This window comes from Talaromyces amestolkiae (genome assembly GCF_001896365.1).
Source record: "Talaromyces amestolkiae strain CIB chromosome Unknown scaffold4.1, whole genome shotgun sequence".
Classification (NCBI taxonomy): domain Eukaryota; kingdom Fungi; phylum Ascomycota; class Eurotiomycetes; order Eurotiales; family Trichocomaceae; genus Talaromyces; species Talaromyces amestolkiae.
The window spans coordinates 1477267-1496560 of NW_024468040.1; the positions used below are offsets into that span (position 1 = coordinate 1477267).

At 45.3% G+C, this 19294-nt stretch overlaps 5 protein-coding genes across 5 annotated transcripts; 1 reads left to right on the forward strand and 4 right to left on the reverse strand.

The window, feature by feature from the left end:
- Positions 1 to 391: 391 nt before the first annotated feature.
- Positions 392 to 1258, forward strand: BHQ10_003073 (uncharacterized protein; the record flags this gene model as incomplete). Its single annotated transcript, XM_040875289.1, has 1 exon — positions 392 to 1258. The coding sequence occupies one exon, from the start codon at positions 392 to 394 to the stop codon at positions 1256 to 1258; it is 867 nt and encodes a 288-aa protein (XP_040731577.1).
- Positions 1259 to 1383: 125 nt separating this feature from the next.
- Positions 1384 to 1854, reverse strand: BHQ10_003074 (uncharacterized protein; the record flags this gene model as incomplete). The annotated part of the gene is made up of 2 exons (XM_040875290.1): positions 1384 to 1552; positions 1619 to 1854. The coding sequence occupies 2 exons, from the start codon at positions 1852 to 1854 to the stop codon at positions 1384 to 1386; spliced, it is 405 nt and encodes a 134-aa protein (XP_040731578.1).
- A 512-nt stretch (positions 1855 to 2366) lies between these two features.
- On the reverse strand, positions 2367 to 3530 carry BHQ10_003075 (uncharacterized protein; the record flags this gene model as incomplete). Its single annotated transcript, XM_040875291.1, has 1 exon — positions 2367 to 3530. One exon carries the CDS (start codon positions 3528 to 3530, stop codon positions 2367 to 2369), a length of 1164 nt encoding a protein of 387 aa, XP_040731579.1.
- A 5432-nt stretch (positions 3531 to 8962) lies between these two features.
- Positions 8963 to 9455, reverse strand: BHQ10_003076 (uncharacterized protein; the record flags this gene model as incomplete). The annotated part of the gene is made up of 2 exons (XM_040875292.1): positions 8963 to 9246; positions 9311 to 9455. 2 exons carry the CDS (start codon positions 9453 to 9455, stop codon positions 8963 to 8965), a joined length of 429 nt encoding a protein of 142 aa, XP_040731580.1.
- Positions 9456 to 14906: 5451 nt separating this feature from the next.
- Positions 14907 to 18894, reverse strand: BHQ10_003077 (uncharacterized protein; the record flags this gene model as incomplete). Its single annotated transcript, XM_040875293.1, has 3 exons — positions 14907 to 16211; positions 17400 to 18452; positions 18505 to 18894. 3 exons carry the CDS (start codon positions 18892 to 18894, stop codon positions 14907 to 14909), a joined length of 2748 nt encoding a protein of 915 aa, XP_040731581.1.
- Between the last annotated feature and the right edge of the window lie 400 nt (positions 18895 to 19294).

The following is a 19294-nucleotide window of genomic DNA, read 5'->3' on the forward strand; positions in this document are numbered from 1 at the left end:
CGGCAGGGTGTATAGTGATCCCGCCATGCTTGCAGTCGTCTCGACTTCCCTTCTCTCAGTCTTTCATCAAGTCAGTCAATATTTTAACCGAAATAAATCCGAGATGAGGCTCTTTTCTTATGAATCTGACGTCCATGTCGTACAAGCATTTTGTAGCTCGTTGATAGCGAAGTTTAAGGCGAGGAATGGCGGGGATAAGCCATAGGATTAGTCCGATAAGATAAGAAACCTCCGAGAGTCTCGCCGCAAAGCCTGACTAATTTGCTCTCTCCTTAGAAGTTACACGTTCAGCACGCTTGACACTCCACATTGTCGAGCTCAAAGTACACTCAACTTATATTTCGGAAGACTGAAGTCGCTCTTACCGTGATTAACTAATCGAACGTTCAAAATGTGGAGTCTGACCGGCCTGTTTTCACGGTCGACTCAGCAACCAGAGGTCACGCAAGCAAAAGCAGACGACGTCTCAGGAAATAACGCCGACACCTCGTCGCATCAAGAAACAGACTCTGCGCAGTCAACACCAAAAGCCTCAGCGACGGTCTCGGTAGTTCAGGTGCCGGAACTCAATCTACACGAGTCCGACAAGTCGTCCGACCAGACAAGCCAAAATGCTCCCACGATAATCTCGCCGACCACGAATAGCCCCTCTCTTATGCCTCCTCCATCTGTTCCTCGACCTACTACTTCACCAGATAAACAGCAAAGACGACCACCAACCCTCAAACCCACAGGTCAGGGCCTCCTCGTACCCCCGAAAGTGAAAGCATCCGCCCTCCGCCCACCCCCCTCAGCCGCCGCAACTCTACGCACTCCATCAGCAGCCAACAACCTCACAACCAGCACCCTCGCCCCATCCCAACGCTCATCCCGCAAAGTAATCCTCGGACCCGGCCACTCCCCGCTGGATTGGGCAACCCTGACCAAAGATCCGCGCAACAACCTCCGTGGCGCAAATCTTCCGCCCACACTTATAAAAGTTACACCGTCCATGCTCAAGACACAGAACGGGCGCAAGGGGACAGATGCATGGACATCATATAACGGGAAGGTGTACAATATCACTCCATATGTGTCCTTTCATCCCGGTGGAAAGGGGGAGTTGTTACGCGGTGCCGGCAAGGATTCGGCAAAATTGTTTCTAGAGACGCATCCGTGGGTGAATTGGGATGGGATATTGGGTGAGTGTTTGGTGGGGATACTAGTTTCAGAGAACGATAAAGCGAATGAGGCGAATGAGCTGGATGCGATGGACTAATCATTTTCAAGGCTGTATAGAAGATACCCAGACGTCGTTCATTTTTAGAAACTATATGTACAATATGCACTCAACATAGACTCTATTGCAGAAATCATGATTTCTTGTTCGCGTAGGCGAGTTGTTCAAAGTTCGTCTTTGGGCACACCGACAATCTCAACCAACTCCGTCTCAAAGACCAGCGTTGAGCCCGCGGGAATCGGTCCCATGGCCCTTTCACCATATCCAAGCTCAGGCGGGATGGTCAATGTTCGCTTCTCCCCAACACACATATCCAACAATCCTTGATCCCACCTGCACAACAAAATCATGTTAGTCAATCCCCATAGAAAAACTGTGAAGGAGGAGTGGAAAGCAAACCCTTTGATAACCCGACCAGTGCCCAACTTGAATGACAACGGCGTGCCACGATCATACGACGCGTCGAATTGTTTGCCGCCGTCGGCCAGAGTGCCTCTGTAGTGCATCTTGACGGTGTCGCCGTTTGTGGTCTTGCGGTTGCATTCGACGGGGTTCGTGACGTCGATTTGGAGTTCGGCGGCTGTTGCCAGGGTTGCGGCGAGGAAGAGGTTGGTGAAGAGGGTTGAGAGATGCATTTTGTCTTTTGTTTTGGTGTATACTGGAAGATGGGAGAGTAGTTCGGCGGATTCAGCAATTGATACTGTTGAGTAGTTGTTGAGTTGAAGCTATCTTGATAAGCTTATCGGACCTCCACGTATGCGATTACGATAACGCGCTAGTCTGGAAAAGGTAACGCGTATCGTTTTATGTTTCCTATTCAGGAAGTTTGTCAGGATCTCTTTCATCTCTTTACTGGCGGTTATGACGAGTAGTTGAATGATAGCGTAGAGAGTAATCAAATCAGACTATTTTACGCTCTTGCATTCTAACATTATCACCTTCCACACTATCAACTGTCAAGCGCACAACTGAAAAGCCAGGTCTGTATAAACTAGGAGGTTTTACCAGAAGTTTGCTTAATGACACATTTAATAGGGCAAGTACACTGTAATCCAAAATAAAAAGGCTATTTCTCATATGAAAATCCGTTCCAATTCATAACTAGCCTTGTATCAGATGTATCGCCCGTTTTCAGGATGTTTCATTTTCAAGGCAGCTTCACGACAATCTTCTGAGCTGACTGGGGCTTTTTGCAAATATCTAAAGCGTCGTTGATCGCATGTAGGCCTTGTCCCACCACCTCTGGATTCGGGGATGGAACGAACTGTCTCTGAGCCAAAGCCGGTCCCAGAAAATTTGAATAGATCTGAGATATGCAACTCGTCGGGTCAACAATGTCAGTCATCAAGATGAAGCTGATCTCGATGCCCGTCACCAGCTTCTTCACGGCGTTCTTCCCCAACATACCCACCATACCGCTGACCAGTCTGTAAGTGCCGAGAGAACCTTTCAATGTACCCGCATCTCTTCCCCCACCGCCCGCCAGGGAGATAAATTTCCTTGTCGGTAATTCAGGTGTCTTGGACAGGCGCTCCTTAATAACGGCGGCACAGACTTGGTCGGCGTTGGCGCCCACGGTATAGGCTCCAACAAGCTCATGGCCGGCGAGTGCACGAACAAGATCGTCAACCAGTGTTGCACTATTGTAGTCAAAGACATGGGAGGCGCCGAGGCTCTTGACGTATTCGAAGTTTCTGGACGATGAAGTGGATAGAACCTTGTAGCCCGCGGAGGAGGCGAGTTGAATGGCACAGCTACCGACGCTCGAGGCACCACCAGTGACAATGATAGCACGATGGTATCTCTTCCCTGGTTGTGGGTTCGCCGGCGGTGGCACCTGCGGCATATCAAGACCCAGATATTTCTTATGAAAGAGACCGTACGTCGCCGTGGCAATACCAAGCCCAAGAACACAGGCTTGCTCGTCGGTGATGTGGTCGGGTATTGGGGCAATCAAATGTTCTCGTACGACGCAGTATAGCTGGAAACCACCCTCTGCGGCATTGGCAGATTCCTTTGTGATGGAGGCGGCGCAACCAGCTACCCTATCGCCGACTTTGAAGCGCGTTACCTCAGGCCCAACCTCAACGACAGTGCCGGCTATGTCGGTGCCAATCACCGTAGGATACTTGAGATGAGACGCGAAGATGGGACCCTGATACTGTAACGCCCAGTCATAGGCGTTCACAGCAACAGCGCCGTTTTTCACGACGACTTGTTTGGGGCCAGGCGAAGTATATGGTGCATCCCTGACTTCAAGTACTTCCGCCCGGCTTGCGGGAATCCACGCTGCCTGATTTTTGGATGTCATCTTATGGAGCCAGGTGGAATGATGGCCAAAAGAGAAGGAATTGATGTTTGCAAGGATCGCGACATTTAAAATTTACAATGTCGATTACTGGTATGAAGCAGGAGAAATATACAGAATTCGTGAATAGACTAAATCCCGAATCACGGATTTCAAATAAGAAATCCGGGATCTATGTCACTCTATTTTACGGTCCCAAATCATTAGCCAGTCTTCCAAATGCAAAAATATTAGTGAGTCAAATGCATAATTAGGTACATCGCCTCATTGACTTAGCCATATATCTTATTCGACGAAAAACACACCCACTAGCTGATATAAAGAAAATTCCGTTGGACTTTCCGACTAACTCCGTGTCATTCTCTTTCGGATCGTATAACTTCCCTATTGTGGACATCGGTCTCTCAAATAAGCACCAATGATGTTTTAGTACTGTAGATTGTCAAAACAGTCAGGGAAGTAAGAGTAAAAAGATGTTTAACAGGGGGTCCCAGACCAGCTGTTATGCTTCCCTGAGTACAGAAGCATAGGTGATAAGAATTGCTAGCTACCTAGGGCGCTCGGCTATAAGTGATCCAAACATGAGATAAGGATGAAAAAAGGTAGAAGGCAGGCTTTCGTCACTATGCCAGAGATTTATACACCACTGTGAGAGGGTGTTGCTTGAGGCTATTCCCAGACCCGGTAACTACCGGTTAGGGCTTCAAGCCCTATCTCGGATTTCGATTTGTCGCTACCGCGCCTAGTAAATGAAAAATAGGCTCTAACAAGACCCTATTCGACTATCATATTAGGCCATTTCCGTATTCAAGACCTTATTAGAAGAACAGATTTTATACATCTCAAATTCAGAAATTATTGAACCGTTTCTCGATATACCGCCCATGTAGGACGCCACTGCGTCCTGAAGTCCTGCCCGCTTCAAACGAGTTAACTGGCACAGGTCTCAATGGAGTGCTCACCGTCGATCCTAGTCGTAGAAAGTCAGCGGCAGAGTTGTCGAGACATGAGTGGTTGGTGATGCGATTTACCTCTCGAGCTACTACTATTAAGTATGGAGGCTATTAAAGTACTATCGATAACGTCTGATGGTATGTGAACAAGCTTGCGCTTCAATCTGTATTCCAATCTGATATAAGACGGTAAACAAGTATGTGATGTATAGTACACCCCAACTTAATAACAAAAATAACCCGAAATAATAAATAAATAGTTGTGGTACAATCTTGATCTGACCTTGACCTCTGCCCAAACCAAACATGGCAAAAAAAACGCCGTCATGAATGCATTAGTAATGGTACATGGCATGACATATGACCTGTTGATGGCTTGACTGTGCTTGACAGAAGTGACAGCAAGTGCGACGCCTTCAACGAAGTCATGTATGCGATGCCAAAAGCAGGAAAATGAGAAACAAATGCACGCTAATCTGAACATGAGAAAACGCCAAAAACAAGCAGTGGAGAGACAATGCGGAGTAGTTGTGTCTGCCAGTGGTTGGCATCGAGCGGTGAGACTTGAAGCAATCACCATCAATAGTAGACAGAGACAACAAACTAACATGTCGTGTCCAATGCAGACAAAGAAAAACAGCGGAATTAAACATGCAGCATAATATATGTAGTATGTACTGCACATGTACTGTACAAGGTACATACATACACATATGTGTGTATGTCGCCGCTGGACTGAGCTGGCAGTCCCGAACAACGACACATTGACCCCAAAAAGATGATAAATGACAAATCTAAAAACAAGCAACAAAAACAAACAAGACAAACAGAAAGTCAAGTCATCCACTCATACAAGATTGTACACGTAGTAGTACAGGGTGCGTGCGTGCAACGAAACAGAATAGCGATGGAAAGGCGGCTAATGCAAGGGCAGCGTGGGCGAGTAGGACAAAAGAGAGAGCTCGACGAATGGCGCGGTCGGTCTGACTGGCTGGAATGGATGATCCGGAAATGGAATTTGGATCATGAGAATGGATAATTTGTCGGGCCGGTCAAGATGATGCGATGCCAGAAGCCAAAGACTCCAAAGAGAGAGAGAAAGAGAGAGGGGAGAGCAAAGGTATCGGAAAATTCAGGGGGTGAAAGAAGGGAGAGTCGGAGACATGCGGAACCCCCAGGCTAGTAAGCCTCACTTTCTGCCGCGATGCAGAAAGAGGAATAGTACATAGCGGTACTAGCATGTAACAAGTATGGAGCATTTGGAGCTCCTCAAAATTGGCGCAAGGGTTGATGAATGAATGTTCGCCTCACTTTTTCCTCCTTTTCTGCAAGACGCGCGGGAAGCGGAAGCGGAGCCAGTCAGATCCCGTTTCGGTCGGCGCTTGATCTTTCTGTCTCTCTCTCAACAAACAAGTAACAAAATAAACGAGAGCCGGCCTTTCGAACTATTCGTCTCCGCTTGACTATCTGACGTACCAGTCAGATAATCCACGCAGCTTCACATTCGAACATGTTTATTTCCATCGACTCTTGTCCCAGGAGGCAGGTCTCTTGTCGTCGTAACTAGGTCCGCCGCCATTATGTACGACGACCAGTTTGGGACCGGATCTGCGCGAAGGATCTAGATTTGGCGACAGGGATTAGTATATGGCTCTACAAGTAGTGGGTAGTGGATAGTGGATAGTGGATAGATAATGAGGCAGATTCGAGACTTTGAGATCGACGGCAGATTGATGATCAAAGGGAGTAACCTACCTGATGCTTCGACGCCAGGTATCCTGTCGCTGCTGCTGACTGTGCTGGTGGAATTCGAGTCGGAATAGTCGCTGAGTTTGTGAGGCATGGTGATGGTGGTAACGATAACGGTAGATAGAATCAAGTTTGTAGTAGGTATGATATCTCAAGTGGCACAGCCAGGCAAAAGAAGATCGAGACGATAGAGGGTTTATATCAAAGCCGGGAAGAAGAATGGCCCTGAGAGTCGATGACCGAGGAGCTTGGGGGCGGTGTTCTGTTGAAACGAACACGGACAAAGGGTAAAAAAAGTAGATGTGTATGAGGTAGAAGCTGAATTGATTGATGATAGATAGAAAACAAGAGAGGAATTCAAGGGTTTATTTATGTACGATCATACTACACTACGTAGAAAGTAAGTTGAGATTGATTCCATTTACGGTCTGGTCTGGTCCCAGGCAGGAATGCTTCTCCAGACTTGAACGCCCTAGTGTCAAGCACTCCATGATCCAGACAGGTTACGTACATGTACATATCTCCCGTGTACAAATATAGCTAGGTACCTAGCTATTGATCCAATAGGATTGCTCGATAAGTCATACATTATGCCAAGCTAGTTACACCGTCGTTCTTCACAGCCTTTGCACGGCCAGAGTCAATGGCAGCCTTGTATCAAGGGTCACGATGGCGCCAGGCAGCAGAGTCACAATCATACTGATGCCTGCTTGCAAGGCATCCCGATGATCATTTTGCTTTCGGTTTCTGACGATTCACAAAGCAGAATGACGAAGTGTACACAGAAACGAGCCTTGCTGTTCTGGGATGGGTCCAGCCTCGCAAGACGCCTCGGCCTCAGCCCCATTATTGTCCGACCGCCAGTGTCCGCCACAGTGTTCAGTCATCGACCAATAAGGGCTATCCACGGGGCTAATCATTAGGGGTGATTGACGGTGTACCTGGATAAGGCACAGCCCAACTATCGGTACCGGGCGAACCTTGCACTGTATGACCCTTGGTAACTACGGAGCAGTAGCTAATGCTTCATAACTAGAAACAGTGCGATGAATTGAATCAGATGATAAATGATGATAAGACAGGCAATCGCGATAACTATCCAATCAAATAATACCCCTTGGGGCCAGTTCCTGGCCAATCACTTTTTGTCCTTCTGTTTTATTTTTCTGCTAAGCAACTATCGTATTAGCTTCACTCACCATCGACCACTAACCCGTCACTACGTAGTAGTCCATACAAAATTACGCTCAATAGAAGCAAATAATTCTGACCACATGACCTCGTCGAGCCTCGCGTATTTGTTCGCGCCAAACCCAACACCGATTGGGATGGACCTGCGTTGATCACCGCCATTTACGTGTTTGTTGACCTCTCCGAAGAAGCATTGTTGGGAGACCAAGAATCGCTACGTAGTTTACTCTCCGCATTACGCAGGAAATAGTTGTCGATTAATGAGCTCTAGAACACCAGTCAGTTACGTGGTAGGCGCTGATTAAGCGATAGAATGAGCTCTAACATTTTATTCCCTCTTTCGGTATTCCGAGACTGCTGCTACGTCACAGGATGAGTTGGACATCTCGACTTATGATGGCCAGCACTGAGCAACTGGGTATTCATTAGTTAATTACGTGTAGCAAGCTTGCTTATTCATCATTTGTGACTATATTCAGGTACTAGCGAATGTCTATAGACCACGACAAACGGACTGACACTGCTGTGGAATTGTCCAAGCCCGTCTACTCGCTCGAAACCGCCTGTAACGGAAATGGGGTTTAGGGCTGGTCTTGGCGCTCAGTGCGCCTAGCTCTAGGCTATTATTAGGCGGTTTTTGGAGGTAGCCTTTAGCGAAAAAACCCGATCCAGTTTCAATTATGATTCAGGGGCCTTAGCTTCGTCCTTTTTGCTCCAAATTTTAAGTACATGATAGGCGATCACTGAAAAAGCCTTCTTTTGAGGTTAGGATTAACATTTGATTTTGAAACGTAGTTCATAGTCAACTACACAGAAATCATGTATGCATTCGACTGAAACTTCTAATTCCTTGGTAAGCTAGAACAGACCGGATCAATTTTGTCTTGACAGCGGTCAATACAAGGCAATCGTCATTGAAAGTTCCCGTCTCCATAGACATAAGGGTAAACGAAATATATCTCGTTTTCCATGCTGGGCTTTAGGTTGAACCATGTATACGTCCAACTGAATAGGCGCCCTCATTCAACCGAGCGCGTAGCGAATCCAAACCAGAATACTTGAAAATAAAGTATACCACTAGGCCAGTGAATAACATCTGTGAAATGGTGACCATAAACTGCAAGGCAGCATTCAACATCTGCCTCCTATTGCGTCGGCGACTCCTTGCAATAAAGCTCGAAATATCATTCGAGCGCGGAAAAGGCTCATCGGGGACACTTTGTCCCAGAAATTTACAGAGTGGTTCCCACCCATCACTAACGTTGAACATTAAAAGATTCTTCGATGGTACGAGTTGTTTGACTTCATTGATATGGTCGAGATAGATCTTTTTCCCTTGGTGAGGAAAATCACCTCGAAAGAACGTATCGAAGAATTTTTTGAGCATTGGGTAATACATGCTCGCGGCCCAGCTGATGTTTGAAACGAATCTGTGCTCAGGGTCTGTTGCTCTCCAATATACTGTTTTCATCGTTGAACTACAACGAGGAAAAAGGTTGATTAAAACCAGATTTGATATTATAATCAGAGGTTGAACATTACTCACGCATGCCACGAGTCGAGATCCCTGGTTGTGAGAATTACTTTAGCATCCGGATACGCTTCGACGAGCTCCTTTGCAAAAGCGCATGCCGGCCAGTCGCAAACAGCCTGACAGTCCCCCAACAACTGGTCCCATTGCTCACGACCGAATGGTGTCCCAGTGCCGTCATATTTAGCCGTCAGCGCATCCATCCACATCAGACAGTCTGGTGGATTCTCGATGCTGGCGGACATCATGTGGTATGTTTTAACATATCCCAGTCGGTGAAGCGCTGCTCGGAGAGCTATGAGGATGAAAGATCTTACGATAAGTAGACTTCCTTGTGACGGGGATTTCTTGAAACATACAGGCTGTTCCGGTGCGGCCAACGCCCAGTGCCAACACTTTCATGGGCACTGTACGATGGCAATAACGCCGGTCTATACACCCGTCTCCGGTGAAGACGTCAGTCCACGGCTGAGGAGCTAGGGTATCTGCATGGCAGGAAGACATTTTGAAGATAATGCTCGTGTATCAACTCTTCGCAAGGGAAGAGGAGATAGAGAAAATAGTTCACTGAACTGATTCGTGTGTAAGAGGTTTCCCGGTCTATGCCATCTATAAAGGCCCAGGTTATATCTCTCGAACGAGACACCTGAAGGATACCTAAGCACTGGCCTGAAGCCACCTCCACCCAATGGAAGACTTTTGTGTCGTCAAGATCATCATCACAGACTGACTTATTATCTATAATACGTATAACAAAGAGAAACTCGATTGAAATACCACATATTACCTCTTTTTGCCCCCTATTCTTGGCCATACTGCCTTCTATACCCGAACCTGCGTAAATACGGCTTCAATCTGATGCAATGTCAGCCCATTATTGCGCAATTCTCTTTATCTATATCTATGCTTGGAGCTGAGAACGTTGTCCTTCGCCCCTTTGAAGATCATGAGATAGATGGAGCTCTGTTGAATACGAATTTGTGATATTGGTATCTGTTATTGACAAACAATACGGATTACAGTTGTACCGAGGGGCAAACATACAACCTGTAATACGTAACACACAGTATTACTGTATTACGGTTACTGTACAGGGCTTTGTTACGATACATTTACGCCGTGTACCGAATAGTTTCTTGACCGATTATAACATGATTAGAAAGAGGAGGTCTATGAGCCCACTTGTGATACATCTTAATTGGTAGCAACCGCTGATCGTCCAGATTTACGAGTCATTGATAGCCCGAGAATTTACGCCACGTGCATCTAATTGATGTACGAATTGATTTTGCGAGATTGTTGGAGCATTTGGTTCGTTATAGAGCAGACTTTTGATTACGTTCAGGTTACATATACGAAAATCTCGTATATCTGCGTAAACTGGACGCGGTCTAGTTACCCTTTCCAAATTTATGCATTTAAAGGACTCGACTTTGAGCCGAGGGTTTTGAAGCCCCTGTTGTCAAAGTAGTGAGACTTTTGTAATCGTTACGCAGATATGAGTGATGCATGTATGTATGCGAGGACTGAGTAGTGAGGGAGGCATAGCACGAAGACGATAATTCATTACCACCTCGTTTTGCTGAATATCCCAGTTTTTTTTCTAGAGTGTTTGCCTTTTCCGGTAACTAATCACACCTACGTCAAACGTCAGGCTCATGCTGATGGCGGTGTGTGTAGCTGAAGTGAGCAATATCCTCACGTACCTCTTCTAGCTAAGATGAGCATAGCCAGTGCACGGTGTTAATCTGTTGAATACGAGGTGGCAAGGTCAAGTTGAATAACAATCACATCGTATAGAGGGTATGATTGTAATTTTCATAGATGCCGAGGACGTGAGCAGCATCGTAAATCTTTGGCGTGCATATATTGGCCATGTTGATCGTACGATGGCTGAGACTACTTTGGTATAGCGTTAGGACTAGAACTAGAAATCGCTACGTACTATCTTCTTAGGTGCTCAGCAAAATAAGCATACTTTCAACTTTAATAATTAGCTTAAGTACTAACTAAAATTCAATAGAGTTGCATGAATGATTACCGCTAGCTACGGTATTTGGCATACACGCATGAAGATTACGAGTGTGTATCTAAATATTTTACTAGGGGCTACTTATTCAAAAATGGGGCGGAAAAAGAGGCTGTATCTATGACACACTCCATTTCAGATCATAGACCCCCAGATTATCAGGACTCTCAGCTATGCTGACAATCATTCGCTCTCATTGTCTTATATTCTATGTCTGTTGTGAGCCATTCCTACGTAGGGGGCTTTCTAGAGAGTGGCTGCTATGATTGGAGTAGCATTGAGGTCTAAATCTGGACTAATTGATTGAAAATCGTTTCCACGACTCGCGGTCACTTTGTCCATACTCAGAAGGTCATTATCTCGCCTCAAGACTTTAAGCAGATTCTTAATCTCTGTTGCGTCTGATAAATGCCATGGAACAAAAACAGTCTCAGAACCAACAAGGCTTGATGCAGAATCCGTCATGGTCCGAACTTCCTCGAAAAGACCAGCTTTTCCTGCTATTTCTCTGTCGATTATTTGATTTTACACAAGTAGCCATTTTCCAGACAATATGCTATTACCAGCTTAAGTCTTTCGATTCTTCTGTTCCTGAAACAACAATTTCCTGGCAAACGGGACTTGCAATCGGCGCCTTCACTGCGGCTCAAATCTGTACTTCGGTCCTATGGGGGATATGTGCAGATAAAGAGTGGTGCGGAAGGAAGCCAGTTTTGGTGATGGGGCTCTTTGGAACTGCCATATCATGTGTGGGATCAGCCTTCTCTCGGTCGTTTTATCAGATGATACTGTTCAGGGTCATTGCTGGTTTGCTTAATGGTACAGTGGGAGTAGTGTTAGTACCATTTGCAAATAAAGTCTTTAAGCTCCATAAAACTAACGATGCTAAATGATTAGTCGCACGATGCTATCTGAATTTATCGTGGAAAAAAGGTTAGCCTTCTGTCATATCCCGAGAGAATCACCTTTCCGTAGAGCTAAATATATGATACATGTGTAGGTTTCAATCACGGGCATTTTCATTGCTGTCACTGTCATTTAATGTTGCTTCAATCCTTGGGCCCCGTAAGTAGAGATCAAGAACCCGAAGCTGATTCATAAAATAACTTTTCAACCCGACAAGTCATTGCTGGTTCTCTTTCCGGTTCCCCAGAGGTTGACATGAATGTTCAAAAGTCGTATTCATGGCAGCGATTCCCATATGCTCTACCTTCACTCGTTAGTGCCGTTCTAATGTTTGTACTTGGAGTTGTCGTATTATTGTATACCAAAGAGGTGTGTTGATTTAGCTCCTATATCCATCTCTAATCATCTCTAATTACGCCTCAGTCAACAAAATTCTTTCTGTGATAATGACTAACTCTCCCATAGACTGCAAAGAACCTACAATCTAAGGCACACCCGAGAAAAAAACTGAGGACTTGCATATTAGGCCTTTTGGGACAACTCCGTCTATTGAAAATCCAGAAATACAAGCCGGACAGGGAGGAAAGTCTAGAAGATGACGGAGATGCAGCCGAGCTTAGGCTTCTATATGATGATACTAACTCAGAGCAAATGGAATCTGTTGAACTACGATCAAGTTCAGTGTCTACAAAGAGGCTTTGGACTTTCAGCTTCCTCACGACCCTTTGCTCGCAGGCTTTTTTTGATCTCCATATGGGGTAAGTATTCGGACTCTTCATGTTTTGATTAATAAAAACACTGGTACTCACACAAATTCTCTTCTCTTGCAGGGCCTTTACCGCTCTTTGGCCATTATTTCCTTCCAGTCCTCGTACTCAAACCCCTCGCACAGGTCATAATGGCATTGGCCTTGGTATGCCCATTCTGGGTGTTGGCGTGGCCACAAGCACTCTAGGAGCTATCGGCATGATCGTCCAGATTTCTATCTACCCACGCATACACGACATTATGGGCACGGTAAAAACCTATCGCGTCTTTAGTATTCTATTTCCTATTGCATACTTTGCCTTTCCAGTCATTCAAACACTCCCGATAGATGCCGCCGTCTGGGTCGCTATAGTCTGTGTCCTACTTATCCACGTCATGGGCCGTGTGTTTGTTATACCGGCTACGATAATGGTCTTGAACAACAGCGCCCCCCACCCTACTTTGTTAGGGAAGGTACATGGGATTGGCCAGACAGTATCGGCGGTGTTTCGTACCTTGGGCCCTTTCCTTGCAGGCTATTTATATCAGGGGGGCTTGAAGCTGGGGTCTGCACTCTTTCCATGGTGTATTGTCGCTGGAATAAGTATACTAGGGTTTGGCGCTGCACAATTCGTGAGAAATGGGACTGCGTCTACTGATTCTATCACTGATGAAGAGCAAGAGTGAGCTTTTTACAGACACAAGAGATAAAACAAAACCGAACCCAATATACGCCACCATATTACATTCTATTTTGCGAGGAAAAGTTGAAGCACCAAGTACCTTGTCATATTTGAGTATGTAACTGAACTAAAGTATTTATTGATAGATACAGTCAGCCAAAGATTACTCACATAAAACCCTTATTTTCTTATAATTTTTATAATATCACGCTATATATAATCTTCTGGAATTCTCTCATGGTCATTTTAGAGCACATGAATCTTCAGGCATGCACCGCAGGTCTGTAAAGCAAAATAAATCAATTTTAGAGAAAGGAAACAATTGAATTAAACATTTAACTGTGGCGAGACACTCTCCTCCGGAAACTGTATCATTCAATCAGGGCCGTTTAATGAAAAATCAAGAACAAGTCAGAACCCTCAGCCTACCTATAGTTCCCTTGATGTGAGACAGCAACCATGATCAAATCATGCAAAATCCGCATGATTTTGGGCAGTTTTTATACATCCATGTTATGTATATAGCATTGTAACAGGTATCTGTGTCTGATGGGCATTCGATGGAAAGATCTTGGCACACTTGATTGAACTCCTGATAGACAATCAATTTCTCATCAGTTTTCTCTATACCACAGATAATTTTATTTGCATGACTTCAAACTTCTTGTTACCGGTTGGAATGGCTGAGGCCCTCGATTGGCTATCTCCGGAGAGATTGAGAGAGAGTTCACCGTGGCCAAGTGCGAAATGACGAGCAAATACTTATAGACCTGCATCATTGCCCACCCAGGTGATCTTTGTTTCCACACAGAATAATTGAGATTCCTTCAATACAGCAGAAGGGGAGATGCCTATCAATCGAAATGAAGATATTATTCCAAATATCAGAAACTGTTGGTCGGCGAACCTAGGCTCACCATCGACTTCTTGCAAATGACTGTGTTTGTCTTCACCACATGCAGATCACTCCAGCTCTTACATTGCCCATATTGTCCTAGACTCGGCTATCGCCATTGTGATAAGTATGAGTCTATTAAGAAGGCTAATGCATAAGTGATATCTATTGAATACATGTCATTCGTTCCCTATGCTTCACTTTAGTTCTGTTTTATCATATCTCGCCACTTCCAACACCAAAACAAGCAGTTGATCCGACATCTTTTGGGGGATTTTTCACTAGCTAAAACACACCGCTCATGTAATTCTCAACAAAAAAGGGGCTTGGTTTTAAGTCTCTGAACGCAAAATGGTCATTACCATTTTACATGTAACGTCAACGGTGGCGAACGTAGCTCCTGATGGGACTTATCATCAGCTGAAGGACTTGTCACATCATATGATATTGATTTTATGCCTATACAAAACCTAATAATGCTTTAACTACGTCCTGTATTATTCTTGCAACCGTGCACAAGGCACTTTAGGGCTAAAGACATACATCACAGATTATCGGTATGGTTACGGTATCGAGACCGTATTGTGGGGTGTAAATGTTTTACCGATACGAGTATCATATGCGTTCCTCCAACCACTGTTATTAAAATCTGTCTGGAGCTAAGTTACAGTTTCTCGTGGGGTGTACCAGCGGTATCAAATTGCTTGCAGCTCTTTCACCATTCTAGACGCAGCGTAATGTCCGCTGATCATAGCTGCCACAATGCCTCTGAACAGCCCACAAGCATCCCCGGCTACATAAGCTGGAACGTCTGATAATCGCAGATCCCCGTCCACTGTGGGATACCATCCTACCCCCTCTAAAGTTGGCCCGATCAATTTGGCGTGAGGGTCAGATCCAAGGTCAGGGAATTTGACTCCAAGGCGTTCTATTCCTGCTGTCATGACACCACGTAATTTGGGCCCATAGATTCTATCGAACTTGGTAACCGTTTCAGTGTCACCATCAAGAAGCAGCTTCATGGGTACCTCGAAATAGGAATTGCGCTGAGCCATAGCCTTGATGACATATTCGACTACTTTTGAAGCCGTTTTTTCGTCAAGGATGAGGGTGTTGAAGCCTGAATTGGAACGCTGGGTTGGTTCACAATCGGAGCGCCCTGAGACCGTCCACAAGCCGTTCGTCTCGGTAAGGACTGTTTCGCCTTGACGACAGGCGCAAAAGGTTCGCCATTCCACGCTGTCATCACTTTCACGGAATCGATATTTCGGGTCCAGTTGTTTCATGTTTTTGAAAAAGGCACGGTCGCTGGATTGCTCTACCCGGAAACCAACCTCCAACCGCCTAAAGTTATAATGGTCAGTTAGGTTCGCCAATCCTTCACCAAGAGGCCCGAAACGACCCGTTGCAACCAAGAGACGCCGAGCATGAATAGTATCAGAGTAATCTGGACCGTCTTTGGTTTTGTTTGAATGCCTCGTATCGATTATGAAGCTATCAGAAGACTTGTTGTAGCGCATATTATCAACTTGGCAATTGTTGAAAATTTGGCCTTGTATTTCAGAGACCAGATCTTCGATAAGTCGTAGTCTTGCTGGTAAAGATAAGTAATCTGAAGGATAATTTTTCAATACCCAGTGGTCTTCAAACCCAGACTTGCTGCACAAGTTGCCCGAATACTGATCTGGATGCTCGGGAAAAGGGGGTGTATCCAGCCCTGCTGTGTTGAGAGTGCCACTTGTCCAAGTATAGGCTCTCTTCAGATCATTCATATGAGGCAATGTCCAAAGCTGAGTTGCGGACGGGAAGAAGGAGAATTTTCCGTCAGAGAACAGACCAGCACCACCATGTCCAGCAGTGGCATCCGATGCATTGTGTCGGTCTCTTTCGTGTGAGGGCTTTCCAGCATCAATTATGGCAAGGCGAAGACCAGAATCCTTGAAGCTTGCAGCAGCAGCCAGGCCACATGGGCCCATGCCAATAATGGCAACATCGAATACCTCTTTCATAGCAAGGAGTAGTATGAGAGATCACCCTCAACTTCTGTGCTCATGTAAAACAGGATTGCCTAACTTCAACACTGCAAATGATAGCAAGACTTCAAATATGTTTCGATTTGATGCTTCGCTGTAGACCCAGTGAAATGAACAGTCATTCTTATAAGAAGACAAAAACATCCTTTCCTCTCGTCTTTCGTTCTCAAAACAGCAACATTTATTGGCTAATTACCAAGCTGTTAATAGCCATTACATCTTTCAAAGACGTTGCATCGCAAAAGCTTTTAGTTCGTAGGTATTTTGGTATTATGTATCATGTATCAAATTTTCCACTGATACATTACCTAGGTATGTACCCAGGTATTTACCAAAGACGCTGCCAAGTTGATAACACCGTGAAATACCCATTTGTAAAGTGTGCCGCCTCGCGAGGAGCTTCCGTGATCCTTCACGATCGCCATAGTCTTGCTATTTGGAGAAATTGATCGTGTGACAGTTCCTTATCGCTCAATACGTGTATAATATCTGATCTCTGTGTTCAGCTTGTGCGGGTCCAAAATCGACACGATTCGTTCGGTATGGCGCCAGACCGGCCCCGAATTTGATCATGGAATTTGTTCGTATTCAAAACGGCATAGCAAGGTTGAAATATAGACTATCGCAACTGGCCCCTTTCTTCATAGCAACTTGACAAGAAAAGTGGTTTTAACAATTTGCCTATATCCCGCCTCTGCGCACACAAAACGCCACCAAAACTTTGCGGAGACCAAAAAAAGCAACGATATTCACAGTGTCGGAGCAACATCTCGAGAGCGAGTTGATAGAGCAACGCCTATCTGACTGCCTTTGTTTCATGCACAAACGAGGCGAACATCTTGAGAATACCTCATTACGGAGATGATCAAACTTGCTGTTCTCGCTTCTTCGGAAGAGAGGGAAATAGAAAGAAATAAAAACAAGGGCTATTAGTGTTCACCTATCTACGCAATCCTTTTTCCTTTTTTTGATTGCTTGTGGTGACAACACCATACTGCCTAATACCACTAGCGAAATACAAAACAAAGCTGACACAAATGGAATAACAACCCATCTACTAAAGGACCTCTCCATAAGCGAGACTCCATCTCTCAGCTTATACACTCTAGTTGAACCTAGAATATAACCTGAATTATCAAGACCATGAACACGAACGAAGCCCTGAAAATAGAACTTGGGGACGTCCAGAACAGTCTCGAAACCGGCTTTTGGCGCTGTAACAATGGCACGGTACTCATCTTCCGCTGCATCTATGGCAGGTACCCAGTCTAAAACCCAAGTAGCCACCTCAGTAGCTCCGTTCCAGCTAACATATACCTTATTCTCAATAATGGAAATGTTAGGATTTGTCTGGGGCCGCCCAATCCAGGAGTGTCTAGATGTTCTATATGAAATTATGTCTTTACTTCCATACCCAGATTGAGGACCATATTCCACATCGCACAGAACTTCACCATCAAGACTGTATTCAGTCCATGTCGGGTGAATACCGTAGCCCATAAGCACGTTGCCATTCTCAAGAATCTGAAGGGAACCTTGTGACCGACTGCTAACCCTGCGCGGGCTCCGATATACGTGTCGAATGCGAGCTGTCATGTTGTTGATATCTAAGTCGACATATAATCCCCGGGAAACGTGCTCTGGAGCGGAAGGACCTCGTGATGCGTTGTCAAAAAGGGTAATGGAAGAAGTATTGCCATCAAGAAACTGTGCATGGTGTTGCCAGCTAATATTTGTCGCAGCTCCATCAGAAAAATCTTCGAAACTGTTATTTTTCCCACCGAGCCTCCAGATGACTTGTCCATTTTGGCCATCAATGTATGAAATGCAGCTCATGTATCGTGAGGATACCATAAAGTTGCCTTTAAGGTCTTTATCGATACTGTTTATGTGGAAGAAGTCCCATGCTCGACCTTCATCTAGGCCTTCTTCTTCCTCCTCAAGCAAACGGTATGCATCATGGAATTCAAAATGATCAGATGCCCACCACTCGAACAGCGCCTCTCCTGTCTGAATATCAATCTCTTGAAACCCACTATCCCAGATATATCCCTCCTCGGACCCATTTACTTGTGATAGGTTTGCGGGAAAGATATCGTAGATAGTGATGAGAGCAGTATTGTCGCGGGTTACACGAAATTCATGTAGATCAGCAGATCGACCGTTCGCACCTGAGATATGAAATTTCTCCTCATAAAAGCAGTTCAGCTGTGATAGTTAGAAAACCTTTTCAAAGTAGCAATGAGAAAAGCTTTATTACCATATAATAACTACCGCTTCCGTGTCCCACAACAGCATCGTCACCTACCCAGAAGGTGAGATATTTCTCTCCTCTATATTCCTGAACTTTGAGATCGTACGTCGGTCCGTAGTATTTCGTCCAGACTAAGCTACCGTTTTGATCCAGAATCATTGGGCCCGGTGATGCAATGCTAGCTCCACGGGGTGTGATCAAGGTGTATTTGCCATCGCTGCATCGCTCGTCATGCTGAAGATAATTAAGGACAGGGCCGACGACAGGGGATGAGCGATAGGATTGCTGCGGCCAACGACCATAAATCCCTTGGTCATAGGCTTCCGAGGCAAGGAATGGCTCAACATCAGCGTAAACAAAATGAGAGAAAGCAACAAAGATCCAAGCAAAGAACATAATTGTTAAACAGCCATATGGTAAAAGGAACAAATGTGCAATTTTGTGTTTGAGGGATCTTGAACAAAGTCAAGATCATCCTCTGGCTGCCTCATAATTGTCATTCACAAATGGAGATGCAAGATATTGTGATCCACCATCTAATGGAAGCGCCGAGAGAATTGATGGACCAATGCAAGCCCTATTACATGTATCGCAAATGGCTAAGGCAAGCTAACCACAGCTTGCCTTAGCAAAGCTCACTAAGGCTTGTGGGCCATAAACCTTGTCAGACTTAATCCGCCAGGGTATGACGGGGGTGGCTGGGTCGCGGGCCAGATTGAGATAGGGAGCTATCAGCGCTGGTGGCAAGCGATAATAAAGACCATTTCCGTTTCGTTGATAGAGGTAATTTACAAGC